The sequence below is a fragment of the Lupinus angustifolius genome, chromosome LG08 (assembly GCF_001865875.1).
Source record: "Lupinus angustifolius cultivar Tanjil chromosome LG08, LupAngTanjil_v1.0, whole genome shotgun sequence".
NCBI classification, from domain to species: Eukaryota; Viridiplantae; Streptophyta; class Magnoliopsida; order Fabales; family Fabaceae; genus Lupinus; species Lupinus angustifolius.
In genome coordinates, this window is record NC_032016.1 from 20,268,340 (window position 1) to 20,288,055 (window position 19,716).

Genomic DNA, 19,716 nt, shown 5'->3' on the forward strand with positions numbered 1-19,716 from the left:
TCATTCCCTCACCCTCCAAAACCATACTCCTAAACAAAGCCCTAGGATGAAACCAAAGTTGAATCAAACCTAGAAGAAGTGACACTAGAAATGATTGTGCAAACTAATGTATACCCTAATGTATCAGTATTTGATATGAGTAGTGTACTGCACACTATGTACCAGTGCCAAAGAAAACTGAGTATCAAGTGACTATAGTAAAATAATTTAAATCCATGATGCTATCAGGTTAACCCAAATCCTTGCTGATATGACTCAGATCAGATGGGATGCCAGAAAACACCTACAATGGGGATAGAGGCCACAATGCTCGTTTTAATTCAACAATGTACAGAACTACTCAAGTAGAAAACTCATATTACATGCAAAAGAAGTACTGAAAATTCATCATGTTTGATTACACAATGGAAGAAAAGATTACATGATTTCATTATTTGATATTCGTCGAAAAAAGTGTAAAATAGATTAACAAACCTCAGTTGCGAAATGATAACAGTTTGATGCAGCCAGCACAGAACTAATCCCCTGAATTGGATTATGAAAGTAAACCTTTATAGAAAGAAAAGACTTGCAGAACCAAAGCAAGGGGTGTAAGCTTCTATGTTCTTATGAAGAAAGGACCCTAAAGCATTGCAGGCCATTTTTTGACAAAATTAAGACCAAGAGGAGAGTGGCTTCTATTGTTTCTTCTTTTGTTGCATGATTTTCTGACTTTATCATAGAGAATAGTGTAATTTGAGGCGCCAACTTTCCTAAAATAGCAAAATCCTTCGCTTTTATATCTGTAATCTTGTTGTGTTGCACCCACTCCACTAATAACCAAATTATTTTTAACAACCATAGTACCTTGGCCATCCTGCACATTTTTTAGAGAGCTCTTTGAAAATCCTGAAGCTGCATTCTTAGACTTGTTCTCATCAAATTCTAATGTAATGTTTGAAACAGCTAAATAGGTACCGTTAGCTTGATCCAGAGTGTCTGTGTCCAAGTTAAGGGAAAATGCTCCATGTGTTTCACTGATAAAATCATGAACATGTGATGGGAGTTTAGCATGAACAATGTCATTGAATGAAATTATTTGATTCACATTTTGCTTATTCCCATCCTTCCCTATTACCACGGAACTGTCGTAAGTTAAGTTTTGAACGGAACTGGTTGAGATGTTACCGAAGGAGGATCTCACCCATCCATTAGACAAAATGGACCTTTTTGCATTAATCCAAAATTTTCCATTCAAACCATTAAAGTCTGATACTACTGATTCAACCAATGGTTTAGCAATGTGGTTCAGAAGTTTTCCTTCTGTTCTGCTACTCTTTCTATCCAACCAAAGATGTAAATTTGCATCAATATACCAAACATTCAATGCATTTGTCACTTTGAACCCTAATGAGTGGACCTTTCCATCCAATATAGTACCCAAAAACGGTGTAACATCGATATCGTAAGATGGAAGATCGAATGATCCAATGCCAGTAATAGGTCTCCACAAGAGGGGATTGACCCCTCCTGTGTAAATCACAGTGAAAGGCCATATGGAACCAACAACATTCTTCCTATCAAGAGTAACCACAACCTCCCTAAATGCACCATGTCCAGGCGTATCAGTAAGGTTGTTTGCATAAAGATAAGCATCCGGAGGATTAGTATACCAAAACTCATCATTCTCATGAAATGAAACATAAACCTCCAACACAGCCCTATAAGCATTTTGAGGAATCTTGAATTCCTTCAAACCAATATCAGTGGAATTCTGAATTTCAAACCAGAACCCATTATCCGAAGGAATATTTCGCGAAATGGGCAGTATCAAATCCGCAGGAAAATCACTCCCAGATGTTAAAGTTTCAACCTTTGACTCATGAGGGTAAAAATGAATATTGATATCAACATGGTAAATCCCAGTATAGGTTCCATCAACAACATTTCTCAAAGAAACAGCAAGAGTTTGGTGACTAAGTAAAAGAGAATGGTACCTTGTAATGTCCTTCTTAACAGTCCAAACAATACCAGTGGCTCTAGGTTCAGCAGTGCAGCTTCTAAGAATCTCAACACCACCAAGCCAAACACCAAAGATCCTATCAAATTGTCTTCCTTTACTAGTTGCCTTCCACTCAAGCACAATTTTGGAGAAACTTTGATATGGGCAACTAGAAGGAGGTGTGTAATTTGCAAGAACTGGTGGTTTTCCATATGTGAAACCAAAATCATGGGTGAGAACATTGTATGAACAAGGTTTTGTTTTGGGTAGTTTAATGGGTTTTGTTACTTCAAAGTATTTAGTTGGTGGAATTCCATGAGAGGAAGATAATGATGTTTCTTCTTGAGAATGAAAATCTGATCTGAGTTGTTTGAGTTTGTGGAGATTTGATGCAGAAATAGGGTTTTGGAGAAGGAAGAGAGGGAAGAGGATGAGGAGTAAGAAGATTGAATTATCCATGTAATAATGAATTGTTATGAGATGAATCTGGGTACTGAAAATACTGATATATATACTATATGAAGGGGAATCATATGATTCTAGATCTATGATTCTATTATAGGATTAATCATTTTGATACACCTTAAAAAACTGATACGATAGATTCTATTGCATATAATTATTATATGTTTAACCAAAAAACGTTAATTATGAAATAAAATGAGCTGGACTAAGAATAACGAGGTAATACGTTAAACAGCCTAAGACATCCTCAAGGAACAATAACTAGTAACAAAAATATTGTCAAGAAGAGTTGGAAAAATAGATTTGGTATGTTTTTTAACGCATATTTTTTATGGTGATATAATAAGAAAAGAAGAGAAATGGAAAAATATAAAGTGTTAGGTAAGAAAAAAGGTAATAGGAACACAATACAACTTTTGCACCAACAAAAAGGAATGTATAATATTTTGGGCATGCATTTTTTTTTATATATTTTATTAAGTTACATCTTAAACCCTCTTTTATTTTAAAACCACCCTTTAAACTGGTTAATGAACCGAATCAATTTGGTATTCGTTCGAAACTCGATTCTTATTTAGCTCATCAAACTTGATCTATGAACTAAATAATGGGATAAACTTAAGCTGAAAATTGAGTTTGTTACATAAACGAGTCAAACTTGAACTAAATATAGTTTGACTCATTAGATTAATGAACTGACTCAATATATTATTATATTATATTTATTGTTATTATACCATGACTCTGCATTATTTTTATCTTTATTGTTGTTATACTTATATATATAACTTTGTATAACATTTTTAAAAAATGAATTGATTATTTAAGGTTCCAAATGAATCAATTTGAGTTGAGTCGAATAGTTCATGTACTTTAACTGAGCCACACTCAAGCTCAAAAAATAATTCATATTGAACTTAAGTTGAGTTTCAAACTGAGCAAATCCATCTCGAGCCGAGTTCTAATTCAACTTGGTCCTTTCCGGGGCAAGCCAATGAAAAAGTGTATTAAAAAAAAGGCAAAAAAGTATCCTACCATTAAGGTAATTGTGTAACCTTACTTCTCACAAAGCCATCCTAACAATGTCCCTGAGTCATATTTTTGTTACTGTATTTTGCAGAAAAAAAGTTGATAGTGTTCCTTTAGAAAACCAATAAAGCCTTATGTCTTTAAAGAAAATAAAGAGATCCCCAAAAAATTACATCATTACCAAAAATAAATAAAGAGATGCTTTAATTAACTGGATTTAAAAAAAAGTATGATTATTTAACTTTGTAAAGTCATACAAATGTCTTTACAATTGGTTTTATGCTTGATTTTATTAATTAGATTATGTACAAATATGACATATAAAATTTTGTATTTAGACATACTTATGTCTAGATTATGAAGTTATAAATAGCAATGACATTAACCGAAATTTGAAATAGATGGGAAATTGTTATTTTTTGTGTTATTTATGATTTATTTCCATAAATGAATTAATACTATTTATTTGGGAAATGATCCATTAACTTCAAGAGTAATTTTTTAAACTTACTTCTCATTCTAACCATCAATTCAAGGAAAATCCAATGATTTAAATTAATGATTAAATCTAAATCATTAGATATCCATAGAATTGATAGCTAAGACGTTGAAATAAGTGAATACCAACTCTATTTTATAATATTGAAATTTCCATTTAGATTTTGTTTTTAATATTAATACTTTTCACAAAGTTTAGCATAGAAAGTTTGAGATTCTAAAATTAGAAAGAAATAAAAGAACATGAATTAATTACCAAAAAAACAACTTTTAGCTTAAAAGAGATTTTCAAATAGTCAAAATAAGAAATTTATGCGAGAAAAAAGCTGTCAAAGTTATCCTTGAGTAGGAGGAAATGACGAGTAGGATTATTTCCTAATCCTTGCATTCATCTGTAAGGAAATTTACTAGGTGAGGCCGTGAGGGTCTCACATTCTACTTTTAGCTTCATTTTTCTCTCTTCATTTTTAAGCTTTATCCCAGCTCCAGGACTGAAAATAGTGAATTTTTTCGTCGTGATCTTTTATAAAAGAGATATTTATAGTATATTTACCAAAAGTAAAAGAGAGGTATTTTAGAATACCTCATTTTAGATATATACCCTTGGTTTCTTCTGTGCTGGTTTCGAACCCAATGTTTGGATGGTTGGAAGACATGTTCCAAACCAACAAGACACTTGTGAAACCAGCAATGTTGAATGAAAAGGTTTACTTTCTTATAGTTAATGAATACTGATACCCTTTGTTTGGAAGTCCCAACAATAGAGAAAAGAATATCCTACTTTGCAATGTATTAAGATTGGAAATCCATACAGTGAGGGGATACTCTTCATTATACCCAAAAAAGAAGCAAAGACAAGAAGTGGCCAACACAACCATGGTTCTGCTTCTCTTGTAATCACTCAACTGCGACATATTAGAATTGTAGCAACAACATAGGAATTATGGATTTCAAACAAATTAGTCTTATACATTAAAATGATTAATCCATCTAATCATATACATTCATACAACTGATAGAGAAAAGGTAATTAAACATGGAAATCACTTACACGAGCCAAAAAAACAAAAGTGTCACCTCCAAAAAACGGACCTTACCTCAAATGTGAAGCAATGACCAAATCAGAAATAATCTTCAGGGACATAAAACTTTAAACCAATGGCCTGCATCATTGAAAATGAACAAATACTAAATCAACTAAAACGAGAATGCAAATATTTAAGATCAAGCAGTTTCTAAATCAAACAGCAAAATTTAAATCAAGAACAAATTACTGACAAAATAATTAGTGTGTGGATATGCAGCTTAGAAAAATAATTAGTGTGTGGAATGCGTCACAAGTCATTGTTCATTTAAGCAAAATAAAAACTGACCATTTTCTAAGTGGTTCTTGAACCAGTCTAAAAGAGGAGTGGTTAAGAATCAGGCATAAAAATAATGACAAAGTTCCTAATATTGTTTAGCTACCTCTGCAAATTTAATATCAGCATCACTGTGGTCTGATCCTCTCCCCGCTGCATCACCGACATAAAAGGATCTGCAACATACAAACTTAGTATTTAATTTTCTCATCTCTTCATGGGCAAAATGTCATACTTCTCAAAATAAAATTCAAGACAGGATAATAGAAAACATAGCATCATTTGAGCATAGAATGGAAGGGAAAAATAACTGATCCATATCAATGGAAATGCCAGAGTTGAAGTGTTGTTTCATAAAATGCCACATCCCTGGTTTGGGCTTGCGGAAAGGATCATCTTCCTTTACGGCAGCTTGACCTCTACTTGATTTACTTACCCCACAAGCTATAAAAACCTGCATATAAATAAAATATTGTTCCTCTCATCAGCTCATAGTGTACTTCACAAATACCATTGTCTGTGGGGAAATGGGCCATACAAATCATTCTCTTTGATCATTTGTTGCATAATGAATGAAAATCGCAATTCCCAATGGAGAATTTTGTTACCTAAATTCCAAAGGTGGAGAAATCATTGTGCAACTATGTTTTTTTATAAGAACTGTGCAGCAATGTTATTATTGTGCAGAAGGTTCAAGTTCCAATTTTAATACCAGCGACTATAAATAGAATATAATGCAATTTATTCTGAAGATGTCTACTCTTGCAAGTGAAAGTTACAGAAATACAATTTATTAATAGGAAAATTGCATTCATCATGATGATGGCTGTCACTGAAGATGATTGATAACAATACTCTGACAAAAACAAACAATCAAAAAGTAGCAAATATGCTTTTACTAATGGGCCACTATTTGAATATAGACTATAATCACAATATTACCTCAGAATATGAGGTAAAAAAGTCATGTGCTAAGTTATTGTAGGAAGAATAAAAATAAAAAAACAGTTACTAGAAAGACTGGGTGGTCTGAAAAGAGTATATCAGACCAAAAATCACAGCTTAATGATCACTCACAATAAGATCTCCCTGACGTGATCTGATTCTTTTGTAGGGGAGATCTTAAGAGAGTACCCTCCAGGCGAGTAAATCATGACCTTTGTACACTACCGGCCTCACTTTCCAAAGCTAGAGAGCACTAAATTCTCTGATAGTGACAGGACCTCTTTTCGTATAGAATATGCGGTCAGCCTTGCCCAGCATCACAGCATTACAGTACCTTTCAGAGCTGGCAAGTGCATGACGTCCTCAGCCCAGAGCGACCTATGTTCAAAACTCAAAGAGGAAAAGAGACAGGTGGGCCTTTTTAAACCTGTTAGTTTGACCAGGTATCGCACACCTAGGAGCCTTTGCTCTTACCACGATAATCAAGTTACCTCCCTTTGACAAGTTGTTAAAGCATGGGGACAAAGTTCACTCCAAATTCACCAAGCCAAGCACCACATCAGGTACCCCCCAGAGTGCATATCTCGATTTCTCAAACTGTCATCCCAGGCCATATTTCCTCAGGGTGCCTGCTTGAACTGACTCATGCCTCGCTTTCTCGCCTTAAATTTGCACCTTTAGTTTATCTGAACTGCTTTGTCATTAATTGGCTTCCTCAATTATGCTTAAGAGGAACTATAGTGGTTTATAATAAGTATGAATTACCTAGTAATATGCTTGACCTCATATATTACTGAAGAAAACAATCTAGAGGAGAGGCAACTAAAAAGTTTAAAATACTGGAATAAGTTGACGTGTAAAACCTAGTTACTCGGTAAAGTGATAGCTGACAAGAGAATCAAACAAAGAAGTTGAAAATTAATTTTCAGAATTGGGACTAACCAATCCGATTTAGGAAAAGGTTCTTTAGTGGCAAGGAATTTGGGTTGATTAAAGATGATTCAAAAGCATAACAAAAAAGAGCTTAAGACAAACTGTATACTTTGAAATCTGCAAGAACTGACAACTTTAGATAGTCATCAGCTGTACCTTACCATATTGCTTAATCCCACCGGGTGAAAAAAAGGAGAACAACAAGAACATTTAATTTATTACACCAAAAGAAAGCATTGAAATTGAACATAATCTTCCTTTCGTTTCACTAGTAAAAACATTCTCAACCAAGCAATTCTATGTTGAGAAATGGAGATGACAGAAGATACGTCTGTAGTACCCCAAAATAATCCCAAAATAATCACCTGAATTGGGACCTTCACATTCTCAATAAATTTATTTAGACGGCCGATTTTTGAGTCCACAGCTACCTGTCTCTTATTCTTCCAACGTTCAATATTGGATTCATTGGTGAAAATTACCTGCAGTAAACAAAACAACAATAATGAGCATTCAAAATCATAAGTTTCATACAGGCTGCCCTACTAAACAGGGAAATAATGTAAAATAATAATAATGAATAGCCAAAAATCCCACATCCTCTTTCTGTAACAGATAAAAGGGACACACCAGTTTGAACCCATCGTTGTATAGGCTTTGTAGTTTATCAGGAATTGAAGGGTACATGAGGGACCAAGCATCTGCACCCACTCTGACAGAAAAAATTAACTTAATAAACAGAAACTTCTGATGTTTAGCACATAAAAATAGTAACATCAATTTAAAAGGTTAATTTTAATCAGATCTATCTAATCAAGGAACAAATTTTCAGTGATAACACCACAGACATACATTTTCACATCAGTTTTTGCAAGACATCCATCAAAATCAAATGCAGCAATTTTACTTGAATCATGCAGACCATCATCCTGGAAATTATAGGAGCATAAAAAAGGTGGATAAACTATGGAAAAGCAGTATGGATTTGTGTGTTCGTGTTCCTTGTATTTTTAATATGTTCCATCATATTTTGATGGAATATCTTTCACTAGCTTGTACCTTTTCAGGATCCAACCAAACTACACACACACAAAAGTACTTTTAATCTCACCAGTTCAAGAAATATGACTGTTTGGAATGCCTTCCATTTTGGTAAAAGGGTAGCATCCTGGATCAGATAATAATTTCATTCACCATAAGAATTAGGAAGAGTGACAAATGTAAAGATAGATAAAAAGATTACAAGCATAAACAATATGATAAACTCTTACTACCATACATTAAGGGCATAATCTCACCTTGTACTTGCTCATGGCATCAGAAACTGAAAAGTTGATGTCCACCGCAGCTTCAGATGTGCATAACTGCAAGCAATAAACATGAACAAAGAGAATTAAGCAAAAACTTAAGCAGAGAAAAAGCATCTGTAGAAGAAAATAAACATCGGCAACGTAAACAAACGCAATTTCCTCTGAAATTTAAAAAGAAACACGGTAAAAAACAGATGAATGCAACACAGCACAAAGATACACAATTACAATAAGGAAGACAAAAAAAGTTATTAACAAGAAGCAAAGATCCTGCATTTCCCCAAAAAAGATACAAAATATCATTATACAACATTAGGTATTTGATATTCACAAACTCTTTGGCAGTGCATAATTCAATATGCTTACCTTTATTTTCTTAGAATCACTTGCTTCAATTTGCTGTAGCTCATTTTCTATGCCTCGCGTTTCTTTATCAACCTATCAAAGAAGTGTAACATACAACAGGAGAAGAGTAGATTAGATATTGAAAAATAATAAAAATTAAAAGGAAGCACAGTTAAGAAAACTCACACATCAACACACAAAATCAAATGAATAAACTCATAATGCAAATTGCCTTTACCACAAGTAAACACTGAATCTCCCATCCCATGTGATCGTGCTACTTATATTTGATTTAGTCAAAGTAGAGAGGGTTCTTACCTTCTCTAGAAACTTGTCATGTCTGGCCAATAACTTCTTCACAGCTTCCTGGTCACTTACCTGAAGAAAAAAAAAAGTCATGAAATTCTCATTAATCTTGAAATTACAATGAAAAGGTTCTTAGGGCAGCATTTGGTTAAACAACTTAACTAAACATGTCTAAATAAGCTTTCCACAAGCTCTAATAACGCAGTTTCAGAAATGAATTTAAGAATTTTGTAGATATTTTTATTCTGAAATCAACTCAATACACAATAATGATAAGAATGTCAAATATTTAAAAGTCAAATATTAATGGTGGGTGATAATGACACTGTGAAAATCTTAGATCGTTAGTTCATACATCCATTTTCTGTAATTGTAAATGTAAGTTGTAGTTGAGATTCAAGTGAGTTGTAATAAAAAATTACACCACTGTGATCAAAATTAACAAAAAAGTTAGGAAGACCAAATTAAATAATCTAATAGTTTCTTTAACCTTATTATTGAGTTTCAATTTTTTCTTTAAAAAAACCCTAAATAGCAAATTGAAAAGTAAGCATAAGAAATGAGAAAAACCTGCAAGGAGGAAAAGCCTTGAATAGCGCGTTGAGGTGAAGAAGAATGGTGAGAAGAGACGGGGAAGCAAGAAGGGTGGTGCCACTTCACAGCTTCGTATCCTCGAGGGTCCTTAGTAACAAGGCCTAACCTCAGTGTCTTGGATTCAATGGTTTTGGAACAAACCTTGCAGGAAGATCGATTCGACTTAGCGTACTCCACCTTCACCGAAGAAGAAGAAGAAGAAGAAGAAGACGACGACGACGCCATTGGTGGTTTTGAGTATTGGAAGAGGTGGATACGTTTCGAAACGGGAGGGGGTAAGAAAGTGTGGAAATTAGGGTGAAGAGTGGTGAGAGTGAGAAATCTGGGGATGATGGAAAGCATGGAAATGGAAACACTGCATTAGGCATTACATCAGTGATAGAGATTATGGTTGGAACAAAATAGTAATATTAAAGTAATATCAGCATATTTATACAAAGTGAGTTACTCTTTTAAAACAATAATATTAATTATATATAACTTATATATAAAAAATTAATCATCTTGGTTTCTAGGAATCAAATCTTCTATTTTTTTTAGTTTTCAAATCATTAATGCATATCATATTTTACATAAATGAACCAAAGTGTATGCATCATTCATGGTATAGAATATTTTGTGTATCTTATGTTTGATTTTGTTATAAAGTATAATTTAATTTGAGATAAATGTTTATTAGGTTAATGGTAGTCACATATAATTATAAGATTTTTTTTTTTGTAGAATTAACAATGCTAAAGAGAAAATAGGAAATCGGAAATTAATTAATGATGATAGTTATATCGTACTTTGCTTTTTTATATATAGTAAGCATACATATATATGCATTTAATTTTCCTAGTATACATAAAATAATATATACACTAATAATATATGAGTTTTATATATTATTATATACATTGTAATTATAATTGTAAAAATTATATATCATTCACTGTTTATTGTATTTTGTATTATTATTTAGTGATTAATGGTGATGGAAAATAAACGATACAATCATACTATGAAAAGTTCTTACATTTCCTGTGCATAATATTTTTATCTCATTATTAATAGTGTATCGTAAAGTAGGTTTCACAAGCGAAAAGTGATATGTGGATCGTAGAGAATATTAATAACAGTAGTATAACACTAATTGTATTATAATCCTAGTTCCATGGGAATGATAACATTGTTGAGATTTGAGAGGATTGTGGTGCGGTAACAAGACAAGCCCTGAAACAACACAAACAAGAGATTCATAGATAGATAGATTGATACAGAGAAAGAGAGAGATAGGAGCAAAATATGAGTAATCGGTACAGTTACGATGAACAGAAATTGACTGAGGAAGTCATCTATCTTCACTCTCTCTGGCACCAAGGTCCTCCCACTCTTTCTAACCATATTCCTATCCCTATCCCTATTCCTATTCCTATTCCTATCCCTATTCCTCCACCTCATCATCAACACCCATTTGCACCCGCCCACACCAGATCATTCCCACATCACACTTCCACCTCCTATACCAATATAAACAAAAAGAGAACAAGAGACGCCGACCCGGGTATAGAATGGCCCTGTCCTCCTTCATCCGGCCCATCTCTGAAGAAATGGGCCCCACTCAACCCACATTCCACCTCATCTCTTCCTCCTGCGCTAACAGTGTTGTCAGCGCAGGAGAAAGAGAAAGTGTCGGTGCTGCGAGCGCAAAACAATGCCTCCCAAGCCATCAGGAACATTCTCATCAATGATTCGGATGATTCTGATAATGACGTTGACAATGAGGAAGATGATTATGATTTGGAAGAGATTGAGGATATGATTGTGGGGATTTTCATGGAGGATGATGAGATGAGGGGTTACTATGAAAAGTGTTATGAGAGTGGTGAGTTTTGCTGCTTGGTTTGTGGTGCTATTGGGAAGAAGAAATCTGGTAGGAGGTATAAGGATTGTAATAGGCTTGTTCAACATTCTATGTCCATTTCCGTCAAGAAAACTGCTCATAGAGCTTTTGGGCAGGCTGTTTGTAAGATTTTAGGATGGGATATTCTTCGCTTTCCAACCATTGTGATGAAGGAACCTGATTCAGAGGTAATGTCACCAATAAAATCTCGAGTTCAGCTGAATTTAAGTGTGTTTGATGATATATTTTTGTTGTTTTCAATCTAGGGTCATGATAGAGCATTGATTAAGCAATCCATAATTCGAACATTTACATTTATCTTGAGTTCCGATGCAAGGGTTTTATCTTTGATTCCCTAGTGCCCTTAGGGCGGGAGGAGTGCAGGACACTGATTACCATTTGCGCTAATTAAGCTAGATGAGCTTGAATTGAAACATTGTAGGGTAAGCATAAGGAGAATAGTGATGGTGATGTAAGAGATGGGAAACTTGTGAAGCATGTATAATTGGTACATCAGGAAAATGGGGAGGCTAGTTGTTTATACAAGTGTTTTTACATTTTGAAGGAAAACTGAAAAGCTAGAAAGTGAAACTGTGATACAAATCGTTGCAAACATGTTGACTTGTTTTTTAACTGTTTTTTTTACCTTTCCTTTCTAGTGTTCTTCCAAGAGAGGTGGTGACCACTGACCATGTTGGATTGGAAAATGTTGGAGGCAGAGCAATAGATGAGGCTAGACATTTTTGCATTCCTCAAATTATAAAGAGGGAAAAGACAAAAACATGTGTATTGCATAGAGAAGAAAGAAGAAATGCCTCTCCATACTGATGATCAAGGATTAAACGACAACGATATCATTCCTATTTGTGGGCAATGAGCAATGTTTTTTATGACTATGATTTTCAGTTTGTATTTAGTGATCTCTTTGAAGTATGTTCTTTATTTGGAATTTCATAACAACAATTATATTTTATGAAGTTTATGTGCATATTTTATATGCATATCCTAAACATATCATATCCTGATATTTTCAAGAATATGCGTATCAACGTATAGGATACATACATATCGTATCCGTATTGGTACTTCATTGGTGACCATATTGGATTGGAAAGTGTTTGAGACATAGCAATAGATGAGGCCAGATATTTTTGCCTTCCTCAAATTATAAAGGCTAAACATACTTACATGTTCACTTCTTACAATTTTAAATTCTTTCAACATTGGTTAGTCATTAATTTTTGCTATTTAATGATGAAGTTGCTGCATTGATGCTGCCAGCTGATTAATGTATTTAAAGACTTAATTATCTCCTTTGGCTTCTTCTGGCTAAGCCTGTAGCCCATTCATAAACTAGTATAGGAACTATTAGAGCTTTGAACTGTTATGACATGCAGGGTCCTAAGGAGAAAATCGATAATGGCCAAGTTGAGAAGCATCCACGAGGAGTTGATCCCAATGTTAGTGATGTTAAACCCAGGGACCAAAAATCTGGAAAAAGCTAGAGGAGGAAATTGTTGGTAATTAGTGATACGAATTGGTTCAAATATTTTGACATGGCTCTGAACTCTAGTGATTGTTGTGCACATGGTTCCTCATAGAAAGGTGATGCCAATAATAGCGTGGAGAATCTTGATGAAAAACTGTTGGAAAATGGAGAAGGTGGAACAATATATGAGGTGAGACTTTATTGTTATTCTCAAATTATAAATGCTGGACACACATTTACTGCTTATCATTTTGAATTCCTCTCATGTGTATCTTTCATTCTTGCATAGTTGTTATATAGGGGGAAAATTGCTGCTCTACTAGATTGCATGCCTACAGCTTAGCTTTCCTTGAATCTCTTGTATTTTACTGATTGGTCTTGTAAAAAATTAAAATATGGCTGTTATACTCCTATCATGGTTTCTACGGAGTACCTGCTGTGGGATCAACTTGCTTCAAATGTGGGTGTTATCAAATCCCATAGATGTTTACATGTTGATAAAAAAATAAATGCAGGCTAATTATGAATCTCTAGGTTCTGGTGCTGAATGGGTTTGTGATAATCCCCACCATGAGTCCTCTTCAGCAGAAGTGCAAGCAAGTGTGGCAGGGCTGCAAATGCAGCAGGACAAGGCATTAGAAGCTTGCAAAGAATACTTGGTTGGTAATGCTGGTTGTGACTGGGATGGTGCAACATTGATGAGAATGAATATGAGTCAGTAGATTGTTCTGATCCTGTAGAATGTGAGGAGTTGAAGTCTTTTCTAAGATTGTTTGCAGAAGATAATCACTTGAGGAGATATTATGAAAACAACTATAGAGAAGGAGACTTTTGTTGTTTGGTGGGGATGTAGGGAAGATGGAGAAGAGGTTTAAGGGTTGTATTTCTTTAGTTCAGCATTCCAGTTCTGTAAAAAAGATAAAAAGGAATCGAGGTCACAGGGCTTATTCGCAAGTCATCTGTAAAATTTTCGGCTGGGACTTCGATCGATTGCCAGTTACAGAGTTAAAGAGTGAACCCTTGGTTTTTCATTGGGAAGTTAAACGAGAATTTCCATGAGCAAGCCTACTAGATATATATTTCTATTCTCTATTCAGTTTACCGAGAAGAGACCTTAATAATGCGAACTTTATAGGCTGCTGAATTGGTTTTAACAGGCTAAACCTGAGAAGCCTGCAGATAAGTGGTATTGCTATTTCTAATGTAAGTATCACACAAGAGATATATGTATGCCCTGTATAATCTGGTTTGAGATCGTAGTTCTTTTGTTATACACTGACAGGGTTGAGTTGTTTTGACAGGGTGAACCTGAGAAACCTGTTGATGGTTATGTTGATGATTTGCATGTTCTTCAGGAAAATTAGGCAGAGTGAGTAGTGATTGTGATATAGTTTTCTAGGGAGTTCCATTTGGTTCACAACAATGGACAGCCTTGTGATTCTGACTTGAGATAAGTGAATATCTTTGTTGGTTTTCCCTTGCTAACTTTAGAGATGCTGCCATGCCTAGGTTGTAGGTAGTTATTTGGTAGTTAAGTTACAATTGAACATCTAGAATACTATATTTTAGCCTACATGTCTCTGACTCTGCATATGATACTTTGATACTTACCTACTTCATAATTTTTTACATTACTTTGAATGTTGATTAGTTTACAGAAAATTTATACAACTTAGACATGATGGGGGCAAAGAAACTGTATGATAATGTTGATAGAATTTTCAAAAATAAGAATTAAGTATGACGACTAAAGCCAGTAGAAGAAGATAATTTTTATGGACAAGTTTTATTTGTAAAATTCTGTTGAAAACTTCAAATTTCCCACACTCCTATTTTTGTACCCATGCCAAATATCGTCTATATAGTTGATCTTTAGCTAATATAAGGATAGTTTAATGCAATGCTATAACATGTATGCATATATATATATATATATATATATTTAGTGTTTATAAGTCAATTTTGATTTTAATCCTTATAAAATAAAGTTTTAATAATGTAACCCTTGGAAAGATGAAAATTAATAAATTATAGTCATTTACTCCCTACAAGTCATTTTAGTCTAACCAATAATATTCAAACTTTTAGGGAATATAAAATCATGGTTTGATTAAAAACATATTTAAGCCGGGACCAATGTATATTTGATTATGGAAGATGCAGTGTCCTAGTAACAATACATTAACATTTACAAGAAGCTTTCCAGCAATCAAATTGTTGACTCAACTGAGTGATAGAATTAACAAAAATAACTATTCATTTAAAAGTCCATAAAATAAATAAGCATGATGATACCAAAATTACATTACTCACATGCCAGCTTAGTGCCAAAGCTACTCAAGCAAATGGCAAATGCCTGGAAGGCAGATAAGGGATTCCTATAATCCATGGTAAAGGTATCATCCCCTACCTTCCCAAACTGAAGGAGCACGGTTTCTTCATCGCCTTTTCCGTCTGGTTTACTCCGGTCCACAGTGGCGACCAGCTGAAAGTTCTTCACTGATGCTACAGTTACACGACCATGGAAATTCAAACACCAGCACTGCAAATGCTCGTGCCACCTTGGAGCTTTGTTCTTCAAGATTAAGGAGCCAGGAGCAAAATGATCTTTATGGTTCATCTCCAGATTTTTGCTATCTGAACTGTCTTCTGATGATGTGACGGGACAAGTCAGTGAGCAAAGCATCCTCCTTGGCCCTCTTGATTTCAAAAGATTGAACTTGTAGGACACCTTCCCCACCTCAAAGTTGCCTGCAGGAACTTGAGGGCTTATCTGCTTGCTGGCAAAACGACGGCGGACCCTGCTGTTTGATGGTTTTGCACTGCTATGAGGCGGCTGGCTGTCATATACTGTGAAGTTGGTGCCAAGAAAATCTGAGCTGTAACAAGATTCCAGCAACAAGTGGTGAACATAAGCAACAAAAGACTGTCACGGCATGCAGTTCAGATAGGGCAGTGAGATGTTCAGTCAATCAAAATTAAAGGGAAATATATAATCGTTCATGTGAGGAGCAACTTCATGAAGGGAAAAGCATAAATAATATAAATTACGACTCAAAATTCCGTGATTGAAATGTAATGAAGTCCTAATTAACACCACGGAACATAGAGATCAAAGGTTAAGTTTAACAGTATAATTAACTAATCTGAGTTAAAGCATTTTGAAGAAACCAATAACCTGTAATATCATAGGTCAGGAGTGGTAAAATTTTAATCGTGGTAACACAACTGGATCTGACCGCTCAACAAAAGATTTAAAAACAGAAATAAGAAATAAAGACAGACAAATATTTTTACCATACTTATGGAAGGAATGGAGTGGAATGGAATGACAGTATTTTTACCATAAGATAATGCAGAATGGATCTTGATGAGTCCAATGCCTCTATTTTTCTTCCCTCCCAATTTGGCCGTATGAGATAAAGTGAGATGGAAGTATGAAACCTATTCTATAATTCTGTCCCACTATACTATGTTGCCATGCGAAATGTCCAAACAGTGATATGGTAACCTAGTTCCATTTCATTCCATTCTACTATTCAAACATAAGTAGTAAGAAGGATTTACCTTAACTTTCCAACATAAGCATTGCTTCCTTGGGACAAGTCATCTGCATCAAGTGATATTATATACTCCGTATGGACACCATGCCTAATTCTTCTAGCTGCTAAGAGAAACTTCCCTTTGTCTGTAAATGCTGGAATCAGGGGGAAGAAAAAAAATGTGAGGCATAAATACCCAGCACATCAAAGAAAATGCAAAACTGCAAGCATAAGAAAGTGAACACTACCATGAAGAGAAAATTTTGGGGACCACGGAGATTAAAGGCAAATAAGCCTAGGTAGATCACCATTTAAAAAATTAATCACTAACCTAAATTTATTTATAGAAATGATTTACAATGTGTTACTATACTCTGATATCACTAATGTTCTAAAAAGTTCACTTTTCAACAGTTCATCAATCAATATCAACTGATTGAATATTCAAAAACTTCATCTCCCCACAAAATTTCTACAGTAAATTATTTTGCAGCCAATAATTGTTTAAGAGTTACAACATTGCAATCTACTTCTGTAAGGGAGATCTATTATTACACCACAACTGCATATAAAGCGAAAGGCCAAATGCACAACAAAAAGCTAACCAATTGCTAACCTGTATCACTATCTAGTATCAAGCATATCCTAGAGACATTCAGTTCACTCGATTGATCTACTTGAGAATGTCACTCACAAGTCAAACAGGCAATTAAATTCAAGACATTGAAATTACTACAGATTGAGTTATTTACCAGATTATGCATAATGAGAACCATTTAAGTTCTTTCTCAGTAGCAAAACCAACAAACACCACACAACATCTAAGATATTGAAGATTCAAGATGCTGTGAGACCAAGGGTTTAAGAATTAAGCAATTAATAAAACCAGAATTTAACGCCACAATCTAAATCCTGAGTCATGACATATACTGTAATAAACTGTATAAAAGCTTCTTTGAACAGTTCTAATTTTGTATTACTGCCTGTCCTTAAAATGAATCTTCAACAAGAGCTGGTCTTCTATGCTGATAAAATATTTCTATTGATTCCTTAGAAGGATATAAATAAATGCGTAGTTCCCACATTTTACACTCACAGGCCACAAGCACACTACAAGTTATATGTCCTTCCACTTCTATCAGTGAAAAAATAGCTACTGTGTTGTTCAAGAACTTACTGAACTTACTATCCGACCGTTCAAACTCCTTTTGGTTTGTCTTATTATATGAAATCAAAGCACTGAAGATTACATTCAACACGGGTGTTTCTATGTTAACAAAAGCAGGCCAACTTGGACTAGGTCTGGTCAACCAAGTAGGTAGATTCAAATTTCCTTACATCTATATGCGCATATAAAAGTCAATATGCATGTTTGTCAAGGATAATGAATGCCCTTCAAATTTTGGGTTTCAAATGCACAAAAGGGAAAGTGCATCCAATCAATATAGGAAGTCCTTAGTCTTGGGTCTAGACTTGACAAACAAAGCGCAGCCCAGTTCAAGTTTTTACGCATACATCAGACGACACATATAGACTGTATACTACTACCCTAGAAAGGAAGATCAAGGGGAAAAATTCAAGTTCAGTTAAACGTTATTTTCATCCATCTCTAGATCAGGCAAAAAAGCTTTTTACCAACAATTACTTACATGGTGTAAGGGCAAGATATAGGTAAAAAGTTGAGGTCTTCTTGTTACGCTTTATAACACATTGCTGGGGAAGGTTGCTTGGTCCTGGCTGCAAGTCACAAAAACATAAGAATATTGTCAAATCCAAGCCTTCAAAAATGCAATATCTTATTTCAATACCAGACAAGCAAGCAATATGCATCATAGAACAAAATGTTCATAAAATGAAGATGAAATGCAATATCATTAAAAGAAAAGAGAACGTTTATCACAATAATTACCATCACTTAGACCCTTACTGAATAATGCATCAGTACCAACTGCATAGACATATTACATACTTTAGCAAGACTTAGGCAATGGTATCAAATCAAATTAAAACAAATATATATATATCTATCTGCTAAAAATGAAATGAAACCCCGTTCATTGTGTGTAAACAACTAAACATGACTATTTAGCGAATGAAAAAAAACCTTGCAGATTACTGTGATAATACCCAGAAACCTCAAACTCCGGATTTACACTTCAATATACTTCTGCATTAAACCTTAAACTACTGCAGCTTCCCAAGTAGAAAGATACCCCAATCTGAATACAAGGTACAACCAAACATGCAAATATAAAATGTAATTCATCACTAAAGCTAACTTCCCATATCATCTGGAAAAAAATCCAAGTAATATAAAAAAGCAAATTTAAATTTAGAATCGAATAATAATCCAAATGAGTAAAAAAAAACAATCAGAAAAATCCAATTTTTAGAAAAACCCTGAAGCTATCATATTCAAATAGTATTAATTCAAGTTCAACACATCGATCAAAAAGCTAAATCGGAACAATTCAAACATATACATAAAATAAAAAATAAAAAAAGATTTTTTTAGAAGCAGCACCTGTTTGAGGCAAGAAGGGAAAGTGATTTTCCCAGTTTGAGGAATTGCCCTAATGATCTCTCGTGTGATATCTCTCCACCTCTTACACACGCATGCGCAAGCGACGACGTTTTGGCGCTGCGGCCACTGTTTCTCATCAGCCTCCACTCGCCGTATAATCTCCCCGAGAATCTCCGGCAGCATCGTCGACCATGCATTGCCCTGTTCCGGCGATCCATCCTCCTCGCCGGAATCGATTCCGTTTCGGCGGTCGACACCGTCGGAGGTGGTTCCGAATTCCTTGAAGGATGTGGAGAATTTGCGAGAACGGAAGATTCTCCTAAGAGACATAGAGATAGAGATAGAAAGAGAGAGAGGGATGAGTGAGAAGGAGAGGAGAGAGAAAATGAAGAGAAGAGAAGAGAATGAAGGGGGAAAGAGGGTGAGGTGAGGGGTGATATGGTGACGGGCGGGTGAGAATAAAGTAAGAGAGGTTGGCTATGTGCACCGAATGATGACAGGTGGGTGAG

The 19,716-nt window shown here is 34.7% G+C and overlaps 4 protein-coding genes across 7 annotated transcripts; 1 reads left to right on the top strand and 3 right to left on the bottom strand.

Moving 5' to 3' along the window:
• Positions 333 to 2,499, bottom strand: LOC109355079 (peptide-N4-(N-acetyl-beta-glucosaminyl)asparagine amidase A). Its single transcript, XM_019598005.1, has one exon. It carries the CDS (start codon positions 2,438 to 2,440, stop codon positions 623 to 625), a length of 1,818 nt encoding a protein of 605 aa, XP_019453550.1. The 5' UTR covers positions 2,441 to 2,499; the 3' UTR covers positions 333 to 622.
• LOC109353482 (polynucleotide 3'-phosphatase ZDP-like) lies at positions 4,889 to 10,163 on the bottom strand. Of its 2 annotated transcripts, none has more exons than XM_019595778.1 (11): positions 9,909 to 10,163; positions 9,186 to 9,245; positions 8,889 to 8,960; positions 8,511 to 8,576; positions 8,324 to 8,380; positions 8,065 to 8,141; positions 7,843 to 7,924; positions 7,578 to 7,694; positions 5,646 to 5,788; positions 5,441 to 5,510; positions 4,889 to 5,136 (listed from the first exon to the last, which is right to left on the bottom strand). In XM_019595778.1, the coding sequence occupies exons 1-11, from the start codon at positions 10,107 to 10,109 to the stop codon at positions 5,095 to 5,097; spliced, it is 987 nt and encodes a 328-aa protein (XP_019451323.1). In that variant the 5' UTR covers positions 10,110 to 10,163; the 3' UTR covers positions 4,889 to 5,094. The 2 variants fall into 2 exon arrangements, with proteins under 2 accessions (XP_019451323.1, XP_019451322.1); XM_019595777.1 differs by having other exon boundaries at positions 9,744 to 10,163.
• LOC109353666 lies at positions 10,854 to 12,708 on the top strand. Of its 3 annotated transcripts, none has more exons than XM_019596013.1 (2): positions 10,854 to 11,840; positions 12,218 to 12,708. In XM_019596013.1, the coding sequence occupies exons 1-2, from the start codon at positions 11,055 to 11,057 to the stop codon at positions 12,224 to 12,226; spliced, it is 795 nt and encodes a 264-aa protein (XP_019451558.1). In that variant the 5' UTR covers positions 10,854 to 11,054; the 3' UTR covers positions 12,227 to 12,708. The 3 variants fall into 3 exon arrangements, with proteins under 3 accessions (XP_019451558.1, XP_019451557.1, XP_019451559.1); XM_019596012.1 differs by having other exon boundaries at positions 12,312 to 12,708; XM_019596014.1 differs by lacking the exon at positions 12,218 to 12,708 and having other exon boundaries at positions 10,854 to 11,686; positions 11,756 to 11,936.
• Positions 15,261 to 19,716, bottom strand: LOC109355082 (tubby-like F-box protein 7). The gene is made up of 4 exons (XM_019598013.1): positions 19,208 to 19,716; positions 18,333 to 18,420; positions 16,709 to 16,838; positions 15,261 to 16,020 (listed from the first exon to the last, which is right to left on the bottom strand). The coding sequence occupies exons 1-4, from the start codon at positions 19,535 to 19,537 to the stop codon at positions 15,447 to 15,449; spliced, it is 1,122 nt and encodes a 373-aa protein (XP_019453558.1). The 5' UTR covers positions 19,538 to 19,716; the 3' UTR covers positions 15,261 to 15,446.